This window comes from Paralichthys olivaceus, chromosome 3, assembly GCF_024713975.1.
Source record: "Paralichthys olivaceus isolate ysfri-2021 chromosome 3, ASM2471397v2, whole genome shotgun sequence".
Lineage (NCBI taxonomy): Eukaryota > Metazoa > Chordata > Actinopteri > Pleuronectiformes > Paralichthyidae > Paralichthys > Paralichthys olivaceus.
Window position 1 is genome coordinate 22478129 of NC_091095.1, and position 12520 is coordinate 22490648.

Sequence of the window (12520 nt, forward strand, 5' to 3'; positions counted from 1 at the left end):
CTTCCCTTCGTGGTATACTGAACCCTAAATTGCTCCTCACGACTATGGACCGACAGTATGTGAGGGATTTGTGATGCAGAAAGTAATGCACTGTGTTAATGGATGAATGGTAAAAACTGTACTGTTAAGAGCTTTGAGTGCATCAAAACTAGAAAAGGGCTATATAAATACAGACCATTTAGCATTAATACTGCAATGGCTTTTATTCTAGTAAAAGCTGAACATAAAAGTGGAATCCCCATCTCTTTCAGCATCCTGTACAATAACATGTCAGCACCACATTGTTTTTTATTAAAAATCTGTTTCAGTTGCTTCCAATTTATCTTGTCTTTGATGTCGCACATGATGGTGGAAAAAAACATAAAACTGTAAGGCTGAATTAATTAAATGATCTCAGCCAAATCGAGGTCTTGCAGATTAGCCTTAATAGCTGTTGAAACCAATGACCTGAGGCTTAATGAGGTTGGAGACGACAGGAAGGGGCACGCTGCGATTACTCCCAGTGACAGACGATGGCGCCACTACGCAGCTATTAGGCTTTGATATTTCCCTGAGGTTGGAGTCATCCTCGGTAAACTAAGTGGTTACTGAATGTCAACTAATTAAACTCAGACGTGAGGTGAATGTGGCCACGCGGATGTTGCCACGCAGCTTGTATTTAATAAATGTTTCACAGGAGACCATTGAGAGCAGGAATAAGGAGCGATCCGTCACTTTACACCACGAGGATAATCAGCAATCACAGCCAACAACTCCCCTTTTTATGAGCAGTAAAGACTGGAGGAGATAATAAATCAAGCATTAATCACAGGAAGTTTTAAAGAGTGAAAGAAAAGTTGATCATAAATCAGCTTATTCTCTGTGTTTTTCTTTTTGTCTTCTCCTTCACCTCTCCGTTCCGTCTCTTCACCTCCGTCTCCATCCATCCTCCGGCGCGTCCGGGCCCACCTCGCCGCGCTCTGATTGGCTGCGCTCGATATTCCCTGCTAAATGGGCTGCGCGCTGATTGGCCGCGGCGGCGCCGTCGTCACGCGCCTAAAGGGGGTGTTCCTTTCTTCTTTCTCCAGCTGGAGGTTCGTTCCTGTCAGCGACACATGCGGGGAGAGAGCAGCGGGAGCGGGCGGCGAGACTAACGGGACGCGGAGCACAGCGGAGCGGAGTCAGTCAGTCAGCCACAGCCTCATTTCCTCTTCTTCACGACACTTCCCGGTGTTTGCTAAGGACGTCGTGGCGTCTCCACGTCCCGCGGTGGACTTCTTTTGTTCAAGACCAGAGCAGTGAAGCAGTAAAAAAAAAAAACCCTCCTCCAGTGGAAATACTATCTGATAACTCCATTTTACTGCGCGTGTTGCCAGTGAACACGCGAGCGCGGAGCTGGAGGCCGACCGCGCGCGCTAGTGTGTCCGCTGTTACCTGCACTTTTCCCGCTGTTACCTGTTATTCCCCGTGAGACACCGATCGAGTGGTCAACTTTGCAGCCATTCCACTGAGAAGACTCCAGCGAGGTGGGTTTGTTTGTGTCAGAGCCGCGACTCCCGTACAACTGTGTTTTATTCGGTTCTAATTATAGCCGCTTCTCTCTGGAAACGAGCCTCCCCGGTTCTACTGGTGTCTTTATGCTAAGAACGCTAGCGCTCATATTTATAGCCCGTGTAACCCTCTTCTTCCTCTTCTTCTTTTTATCCCCTGTTCTCTAACGTGATGCTACGTTTCCTCTCCTTTCCCGTGAAGAAGCAGCAGTCCTCCTCGCACTGGAGCTTCTGGCACATGGCAGCCTGATAATGTTTTTTTTTTCTCCCCTCTCCCTCCTCTCTCCTATTTCCATGACTTGCGCCCAAATTGCCTGCCCGTGTAATTACTTGAGTTAGCCCATTTAAGTTAAAAGCCTCCCCCTCCCTCTCGTCTCTCTCTCCTCTCATGTCTCCCCTCTCCTCACCCTCATGTTCCCTCCTTCCCTGAAAAACAAAAAAACAAAAAAACTCCTCCTGAATGAAACTTGACGATCTTGTTTATCCAGGGAGTCACTTTCAGGTCGCCTTCTTGATTCAGATTTAATCAGCACTATGGTTTGTCCCCTAAGAGCCACCGTCGCTAATGGGCTTACTGAATGCTTTTCTGTGTGTGTGTGTGTGTGTGTGTGTACAACCCCCCTCCCCAACCCTCCCTCCCTCCACCACCCCTCTCCCCCCACAACTCTAATTAGCCTACCTGCCTTTCACAAAGATTTGGCTTTATCCAGGCATGTAGTCTGCCTCACCAAATTGGAGAGGATTACATTCGAAAAGAGCCCACATTAATTTTGCAGGTGAAACAAACGCCTTGCATTTCATCAGATTAGACCACTTAACATCATTACAGCAGGTCTGCGGTGTATCACGGCTGCAGTGTGAGTCCCTGTTAAAGGTGCTGTTAAATATTGGTTTTACAGTCACGAGGCACAGGCATATTCGCTGTTCAGGTCAAAAGGCCTGGCGAGCATCAAGTGTTGGTAAACTCAACATGTCAAAGTGTCTGTTTCAGCCCATTCCATTTGTGTTTTGCAACAGCAATCACCTCCCCAGCTATTCAAAGTGCATTAGAGTTGTGCGGAAAAGTATTGTGCTGTTTAGAATTTCCCCGGACCACTCAACAAGAGCCCGCGCAGCACAATTGTTCTTCTGGCCCCTGGTATTATCATTTTACAGACATTCGTAATGAGAGATCCAGTGAAGACAACAGCACAGGGATGAGACGGAGATCAAGGGCAGATTAGTTTGCTAAATTACTTGTAGCTGAACAGAACTCGGAACTGTTCCCCTAATGAGATCAGCTATTTAGCTTTGGGATGATTTGCAGGCTGCAGCTGCTCAAAGACCACACTGACACAAGAAGGTGTTCAAGGGGCTGACATTTTAGATTTGATAATTGATCAATTCACTTGTGGAGTGTGGTTCACATTATTTATATTTATCTTTAATATGGGGATCCAACATGACCTGTGACCCATCTCAGGTCCTAACCCCACCGTGTACCAAACAATACTTAGCAAGTAAAAGTCTGAATTGCAGACTTCTAGGTGTGACATGCACCATCGCTGGGACTATCTTCATCATCTCCTCTGTTTGTGTTTATAGGGACAATGGTGAATCCCGGAGGCAGCAGCCAGCCACCGCCGGTGGGCACGGGTTCTCTATCCTGGAAGAGGTGTGCAGGATGTGGGGGGAAAATCGCAGACCGCTTCCTCCTTTACACCATGGACAGCTACTGGCACAGCCGATGCCTCAAGTGCTCCTGCTGCCAGGCCCAGCTGGGTGAAATCGGCACGTCGTGCTATACAAAAAGTGGCATGATCCTCTGTAGAAATGACTACATCAGGTGAGACTGAGAACTCGGAATGCATGCAAACAGCAAATTATATGTCATTGAATGTTATTACTGAAGATTATCTGAAGAAATTGCCGTTCATAAGTGGGATAACTTGTGTCGCATTTTGCATGAATTTTTAAAAAGTTTCATTTCTCAGAAACCAGATGTGTTTACTTTAAAAAGTCCTGGAATAGATTAAGTAATAATATTAAACCATGTCAAAACAAAAAGGGCTAAATTTAAAATGAAAATTTCTTGTCATGCAATAATCTGCAAGGTTGGATGTATTTCTGGGAACATGTGTCTCAGTGCTCTAACATCATCAGTGCCAATTAAAGTACAATGGCAAAAGTCTACCCTGAGAGTGGTCAAACACGCGAGCATGTTGACAGAGCACAAAGTAAAAGCCTTGTTCTGGAGGCCATCTGCATGTCTGTGCTGTTTGCTGTTCATGGTCAACTGAAGGACAGAAAATAAGTCGTGTAGGATTTGTTTGCTTACAGAATTGCGCACGAGGTTGGTTTTCTTTTTCAGTCTTTCTAACCTAACTGAAAAGCACCATTTAATTAGCAAAGAGAAGCTTTTTAAATATTGTAGTAGGTGCTGCACACTCAACCGGAGGTTAGTGCTGACACCCTTGTTGCAGTAATGCAGGATAACAGGACAAGGCCCAGTTTACACCCCGGGGGAAAGAAATGTATCGATTTTCCATTTTTTTAATTACAAATATTATTCTTTCACACTTCAGTTCACCTTTATGTTTTCAGGTTTTTGCTTGTATACGTTGAAATACATGTAAATTATTGTAACTGACTTTGGGCACACTTCATTTCTCTTACGTCAGTAATCTAAAAGATGTACCTGTGCTACAGTCAACATGCGACACTGCTATTAAATGTGCACGGATAATTCAAAATCTAAAGTGTGCCTGCGCGCTCTCACACCCACCTCATAAAAAGGATGAGGAAGTCAATGGGGTACTTCATTCATAATGGGACTGTAACATAATTAAAATTAGAAGAGGGGAAAATGTGGATACACCTTTCCACTTGTAATGAGAGCATGCTTGGTGGAAGAGCTAAAACGCATATTATGGAACCATGAGATCTCTGCAGAGATAAAGATAGGAGCGGGGGAAGAAACATCTGACAGTGAGTCTACACAATTAAATGCTTTAATTATAGTCCCCCTCCATTTCCTTTAGTCCTGATGGGTTTTATCTAATGAGATCTGGTCCCTGGCTTGTATCCGCTCCCAATGACGTGTCCGAAATGAATGAGAGCCACACTGCAAACAAAACATTTAATTAACCAAATTGGCTTTTGAGAGAGAGCAAGAGAGAAAGACGGAGAGAGAAGAAGGATTATTGTGAAGGCCATTTGCTGCAGTTTTTTTCCCCTTGATCTTAAAGGGGCAGACTCATTTTTGTAATAGACTTGCTAAACTGCTCGTATGTCATACGTTTTCTGCTATAAGCCCAAACTTCCATTCATACATCTGATATGAAAATGCTGCTCTGATTTAGCGCAAGTCAGAATGCATCACATCAGGGCTATAATGGGATGTATGCCTGGCCCGGGATGATACCCATCTCCCATCAATCAAGTAGGAGTATTCACAAACATCGCAGGACAAACACCAGCTTTGTTTTTCATGCAGCTCTGCCACCAAAAGCTTTCAGGTCAAACTTAAAGCCAAAGTTGTGTTTTGCTGTGGGGATCATGTCTAAGGATGGTCTAAGCTGTAGGTGATATTATTTCTGTGGGCTGCTAGTAGAGGGAGAATTAATTTACTCTGCTGGATTCAGGGAGAATGCTGTCCCCTTAATTGAATAAGCCAAGGTAATTAAATGGCACTTTTCCAATAGAACGTGTGAGGTAAATCTAATAGTTGGTTATTTAATATCACTTTGAAGTCTGCCCACTCAAGCACTATGACAGCACAAGAGAATGTGAACTATTAGGCCAGGAAAAAGCTGGGATCTCAGAAATTAATTAAATCGCATGCAATTTAGGGGAAACGTTTATCTTGATTTGTCATAACAGAATTAATTCAAGGCCTTCAATTCACTTGGGGCCAGATCTGTTACTCTGAATTAACCAAGTGTAATTTGGCTGATCCCCCACCACTGCTGCCGCCACCACAACCACCACCACCACCGCCGCCCGCCACCCCCCCAAAAAGCACATGCACAACACAGATCCATGCGCACCCTCCCTCATCCTTGCAATCTCCCCACCCCTCCCCACCCTGTCCACGGCCCCTCCACCCTTTTCTCTAATGCAGCTCTTGCCATTATGCAAAGCTCCGCTTCAGTATCAATATGGCCTAGTGCTTTTAAGGTGCTTTGGCTGCTGATGTAGAGAGGCATTTTTAATGGACTGTGTTGCAGAAATCATTGTTGTGGGGTAATTTTACCCTACTCAAAGGCCCTGGTGAATGAGGTCTGCATTTACCAGACAGCCTAGCAGCAAGCCATGCTATATTTCACCTGGCAGTCAGTGCTGAAATGAAATCCAATAGTCATTGCCTATATAGACAACAGACAGCTCTAAATGTGTTTTTGTGTTTTGTTATTTAATTTAATCAAATGCGTTGGTTGTAGCGAAGTCACATCCACAAGGGGAAGACAACAGATAAATCAAGATAAATCCTTCCCCCAGAAAGATGGTAAGAAGCTCTGTTTTTTAGGGGGAGAAAAAGCAGAAACCAGATGTGTCATTGCAATTAAAGAGTCCCTTGGCCTTAATTATACTGACCTGGGGTGTCTACTTCACCTCTGTGCTGTAGTTCACTGGCAGAAGAGGCCATTAGAGCCCAAGTTCAAACCGATATAGCTGCTTAATTGAGCACCTAAAGGCTTTGGCTCCTTAAATCAAAAACTATCAAGAGCCTATCCCCTGGTAAAAAATAATCAACCTGGTATAGCTTCGACACTGTGGTTAAACAAAAAAGGGCTGTAGTGAAAAAATCCTACAGTCTTTAATCCGACATCCCTCAAAAAGCATTCACGCAGAGGAAACTTCTCAAGGAATAAATTGAACGTGAACACGAAGAACATGTTTTCAATTTGACGACGTTTGAGTTTCGAATGAGGCCACTTTGATATGCAGAAATGTCCTCGCAGGAGAGGCCTTGCTTCTCCACACATATTGCACGACAGTCTTAAAGCAGGGCCTATATGTTCATTTCCACTATCATGTTTGTCCCAGTGAAAGCAGAGAATTGGCAGTGTTGTGACGACAGTCTCCAGTTAATTAGTTTCTGAAATTGAGTTTTGATGGAGCCCTTCCAAATGATGCCAAGACAAAATTTGCTTCTGCCGAGGCTGTCTTATTGAAAACCATTTCTGTGTCCCTTTGCAAAGAGCTCTGGCTTGTTTGTTTGTCAATATATCTAACAACTACGCAGGTTATGGTGGGGATGGTGGAAGCATTTATTCCCTTTAAAATATCTCAAAACACCTTCCTCTTGTTCTTTCTTTTTCCTGTTAATTTTTTTTTTGCCAAACAACTTTATCTGATGCGCACACATCAGTGTTAACCAATCCCCCCCTATCCCTTTCTTTTTCCATCCCTCTCTCCCTCTCTCCCCTTCTCTCCGGAGCATGTCAGATGCCGTGGTCTTATTTGATTGCTTAGGAAAAGTGCAGTGATAGAGCAAACACCCGGTGAGATATGATGACAAATGGGTCCAGATCCCAGTAAATTACTTTCTGCTCAAATCGAAATTTCATTCAGTTTGCTGCTCACCGAGATGAAGTAATCTAAATTGTGGACTCAGAAGGAAGATAGAAGGGAAGCTGGAGCAAGCATTTCATTATCAAGAGGGAGAGAGAGAGAGAGGGAGAGAGAGAGAAGGTTAGGGACGAAAGAGATGAGCAGAAGCAAATCTAAAGTGTTGACACCATGATTGAAAAGGTTAACCCATGCACATTATATATCAACCCGAGTAGCTACGGGTTTCTAATGGAAACACGGCACTGACGGAGCGTTCACAGGAGTCCTAATGGCAAAAGCACTATGTCTCCACCTGGATGTACAATCAAATCCTCTTAGGTCCTGATTGCTTATGTTCCAGGTTATTATTAGGTCGCAAAAAATGTGCACCCAAAGTAATATGCAGTTTCAGTGCTAGATGCTTGTGGAGAGCAGAGTACTGCAGGATTCATTTTTCAGTTGATACTGTGATGATTTTCTCTCTCTCTCTCTCTTCTCTTGTGTGTGTTTTTCCCTTCACTTTAGAAATGGAGCTGGGAGATAGTGAACGTGGCACTAAATATAGTTTTCATTCAGTCACATACTCGGCAGACAAAAGTGGGGATGCCACAGTCCATTACACAAGGCTAAATCTATGCAGATGCATACAGTGGTTCCATCGTAACATTGGCTCTTTTTCGTCTTTCTTCCCTTTCTCTCAGATTATTTGGAAACAGCGGAGCTTGCAGCGCTTGTGGCCAGTCCATTCCAGCCAGTGAACTGGTGATGAGGGCACAGGGCAACGTGTACCATCTCAAGGTAAACTGCAGTCCTCTATCAACGGCGTTGTACCAAAGAAAGTAAAAATATCAACATTACACACTGTTCAACTTACAGCATTTGATTTGTAGTAAAAACACTTAATTATAAAACTATTACCCGGATATGGGTTGATTTTGGTGTACACAATGACGCTTCTATTGATGAATAAAGTTTTATTAAACAGAACTGCCAAGTTGTTTTGGAAATTAAAGAATTACATAATATTTAAGTAGCACAATAAAACAACAGTGGATTTTTAAAATTCATCTAGTAACTTTTACAGACCAAGTCAATCACAATTTGTCTCATAGGACTTGACAAGGTGCGACATTCTCTGTCTGTAATGCAGTAAAGTCACAATGATGAAACTCAGCAGAGTGCCTCTAATGTAAAACGTCAGATACAGGAAGTGAAATCATCAGCGTAGGTGAGCAAGGGTATCTCAAGGCGAAAGGGGTAGACTTCACTAACTAAAATTGTATTATCTGATATTCACTCTGACTGCCTGTTGACTACACACGTGCAAGGGTTCACTTCCTCCCCCTGAAAAAAACCTTAGTGGAAACACAGTTTATGTTACCATAAATCAAATATTGCATGGTCCTGAATTGTTGGTTTGACAAAAAAAACAACATTTTATTACATCACTTTGTACTTCAGTAAATTATTTGAGGCTTTTTTCCATTAATTCTTTACAGTTTGTAGGACAAACTTTCATTGATCTATCAGGAAAAGCCACAAATGGCTGTTAAGTAATTGTATCTTTATTTGATAAATTTAACCAACCCAAGCATCTGCACAAAAATGTGAACATGTCTGTGTATATCCCTTCACAAACATTTACTCTGAAGTGTTATTACATTATTACATTGAGCTGTGCCTTGTGGTCCTCAGGCCTGGTTGTCATTGCTTTTCCTACTGCCCCCCCTCTCCCGCAGTGTTTCGCATGTTCCACCTGCCGGAACCGGCTCGTCCCTGGGGACCGGTTTCACTACATCAATGGCAGCCTGTTCTGTGAACACGACAGACCCACAGCACTCATCAACGGCCATTTGAGTTCACTGCAGACGAACCCGCTACTGCCCGACCAGAAGGTATGACTCCCCACCTTCCTTCCTCGTACCCTTGTTCTCTCTGCACAGGTGAAACATGACGGCAGTGGGGGGGTGTTCCGCAGTTCTTAGTTGTTTGTAGGGCAGAATTCTGGTGAATTCAAAGTAAAGAACAAGTCAGTAAAAGCTTGTCATCAGTCACTTGGAGTCATTTGCAGGAAAAGAAAAACATCTGTAATATTCAAGCCAACATTTTTCACCCTGTTTATATTGATGTCGTCGATTCAACTCCACTGCAAGGCATGCAGCAGATATTAAATCTTACAGAGCAGAGATGAATTTTATTTTTAGACAGCCAATGGATTTTTCCATCATTCTTGTTGGAGGACATGCACTCAGAAAATCTGTATTAACCGTCAGCACAAAACATGTGAAAATGATTTTTTTTGTAGCGCTGTCCTCACACTCAGTTTGTTGTGAGCAGATACATATTTTGACTCATCTTAAATTTATCTTCTGTCCCGAGCCAGACTTCCAATTGTGCTGAAAAATGACACGTTGCCATTAATAGCGAGTGTTTAAAACTGCATTTGACTACTCCATCAACAAGACTGGGATCACCTGGGCTAAGTTATTACTCCCAAGGCCAAAAATATGTATCCAGGACCTGAGGTTGAACACAGACCGCAAGCTGCAGCAGCCAGTATATCATGAAAGCTGTCACCATGGCTTCCCCTGATTTGATCTTGATGCCTCCAGTGAAAGCAAAACAGAAGGCCTAATCATATACGAAGGATAACTTCATTCTTCAGGATAGCTTCATTCTGCCCGCAGAAGATATAATCATTTTTGCCTCACAACAAGGAGCTTTATTGATACCTTGTCTGCACACACAGCACACAGAGAGATATGGGAGGTGTTCAGAGTGTGTCAGAGTCTGACTGAAAGAGGAATTATGTTGTTGGGAGCATGCATTTCACCTTGAGTGGTTTTGTGAGTAGAAGAGAGGTAGAACTCCATTAAGCCCCCACCCCCCTGCATCCCACCCTCCCTTCCTCCATGTCACGGGCCTTTTAAGGGCTTGTCACTTTTACAAATCAGCTCTTAGAGCTCTTAGAGCTACTCACATTCAAATTGAAAGCTGTTGCATTATCTAGCTTAATTTTAAATGTCTGTTTAAGTCCTTACTCCCCCCCACCCCACCCCAATGTCTCTGTAGCATGGCTGGCATAGTAAATATGAGGCCTCATTGTTTATTTATGTGCTAACATCAATTGTAGTGAAAACTACTGAATTATTGATGCTAAAATGCAATCTGAATATTGGCCCTGGTGCTTTAATTATAGCAGAGAGAGAATTATTAAATAAACAGAGACACATTACTCAGTGGGAACAGTCTCAGGATGCTTTTGTTATCTCTGTGAGTGAAATAAGGAAAATTACCGCGCTGCTGATGCACTTAGTCACACAAACAGTGTCGTCTCTCGTGCAAGAGAATAGAAGTTGGACGGCTTGAAATAACACAGACTTACAGTAGAATAACGGCTCCCAGAATCAATATACAGTACCTCCTGAATGAAATGAGTGTGGGGCCTGGTTTAGCAGAGGAGAAAAATGAAGCAGTCATAGAAACACAGGGTATCTAGTGCCCATTGTTTTGATTATGTGCAATTTTGCTGTGACATAATTGGTGTGGCCTGCGTTCATGGCATAGGATATTTGATGCTCATTTATTAAGCTTTCTTCCCAGCTTCTTCCTAATCTCTTTGTTCAGAACAGACAAATTACCTCTCTCATACAGAGCTGCTTTGACCCAGGGGAGTGAGACCCTCCCAGCGTCAGTCACTTTAATTAGCCCCCAAGTAGGAGCTTGCAATTACTAATAGACCGAAGCCCTCCTAGTGATTTGAGGGATGAAGGGAAAAGTAAATCGGCCCTTAAAATCATGAAGAAAAAAAAGAAAAAAGCAAGAAAGATGAAAAAGTTGGATGCTGGTGGAGCCCAGACAGATAATTGTCTTTACTCCCCAGCATTTTTCTGTTTCGCAGGATCACCTCCTGCAGTTATGTTAGAGCGTGATTCTAATTATAGAGAGTCGCTTCATGAATGCACTTTTAAGTTAAGGCAAAGTAAATAGGACACCAGATGGTTTCCGAAGCCTGGCTGATCAATAAATTAAACTGTGAAGCTGGTGTAAAGTTGATTTATCACAGTGAACATCGATGTCATTTTGTGAACTGACGCTCCTTAATGACAGGCCAGAAATTTTAATTGTTTTATTTTTTATCCCTCCCTATTCAGGTGTGTTAAGCCGGAGCTGTGCAGGAAGCAGGATGTGTGCCTTCATTTTAGCCCTTACTCATTGTCACCCAAGACAGCGTGGATCAGCAACACCCCAGCCTTTTAGCTGTGCTCCCAGGCCCTTTGCCCTAAAAGGAATCCTCACCCATCTTACAAGTAACCTGACTTTTATTTCTGCAACCCCACACCCCAACGCTCTGCCTTCAAACTTGGCTTTTCCCCAAATATGGGTGGATACTTGCACTTAACCGCACCTGAATCAGGATGCTGAGGACTCCGTGACCTTGGAATAAAAAAGACCGGAGACGAATCAGACTCTAAGGGGACTCTTCGGGAAGAGAAAATTAAATAACACACAGGAGGATGTTGTGACTGAAGTGAGGGAAGGAGAAAAAGACTAATGAGGTTTAAGAGATGCAGGCTTTTCAACTCTGCATATTTGTAGACATTGTGGGGAAAACCGGGACCTTTTCATTTTTCCTCTCTTCCTTTTCTATCTTCATTTCCCAACAACATGGTGTTTTCACTTTATATATTTTAAGTGTTGTCAAAGGGGAATGTTTTTTGTTTTCTTTGGTGGTATATGTATAGAAAAGATGGGGTTTAAAAAAAAAAATCTGTGGCTTTTTGTGGAAAACAAATCATGAACACTTTAAGTGTATTTGTATAACTACCATGTATGTACAGTATGCATGTAAATGTCGTTGTCCAGGCGTGGCTACAGTACATTCAACCTCTGCACACTCAGCTCCAGTTCCCCCCTCCCCTCCAAACCTGAACCTGTGGCAAACTGAAGAAATTTGCTCATAGTCAGTAATGTAGAGATCATCACCAACATATAAATGCTGAATGAAAGAGAAATTTATTTGTGATATTTTCCGAGACATTTGCTCCAGTATGGTGTATTTAATTAATAAAAATATGTAAGATTTAAAAGCCTCTGTTCATTGTAATGCTTCAGAACCAGTGCTCAAGATTGTGCTGAAATTTGGCTAATATGAGATGAGATTAGACTTCATACACTGCATCTCTTTTGCAAATGAGTGTCACATTGTTGTCTGGTCCCTTGTTTTTACCAGTGAACCATTTCCACAGCGTCTTTATGTCTGAATTACATAATTACTACAAGATTCCATTAGCCAAGTGCCCAAGAATTTATCTTTCATGAGGAAAGGCCTCATGAGTGCGTGACTTGCCTCACCACAGAAAATCCTCTATTGAGGATCCTGCAGCGCCGCCGTTCAATTTCCACCCTCGCAATCATCGAGGCGCATGATGAGCGTCTAACTGAAAATGGATAAA

The 12520-nt window shown here is 42.9% G+C and overlaps 1 protein-coding gene across 2 annotated transcripts; it reads left to right on the top strand.

Moving 5' to 3' along the window:
- Positions 1 to 1049: 1049 nt before the first annotated feature.
- lmo4b (LIM domain only 4b) lies at positions 1050 to 12154 on the top strand. Of its 2 annotated transcripts, XM_020080397.2 has the most exons (5): positions 1050 to 1505; positions 3114 to 3354; positions 7766 to 7862; positions 8804 to 8959; positions 11219 to 12154. In XM_020080397.2, the coding sequence occupies exons 2-5, from the start codon at positions 3119 to 3121 to the stop codon at positions 11225 to 11227; spliced, it is 498 nt and encodes a 165-aa protein (XP_019935956.1). In that variant the 5' UTR covers positions 1050 to 1505; positions 3114 to 3118; the 3' UTR covers positions 11228 to 12154. The 2 variants fall into 2 exon arrangements, with proteins under 2 accessions (XP_019935956.1, XP_019935957.1); XM_020080398.2 differs by lacking the exon at positions 11219 to 12154 and having other exon boundaries at positions 1077 to 1505; positions 8804 to 8965.
- Positions 12155 to 12520: the final 366 nt, after the last annotated feature.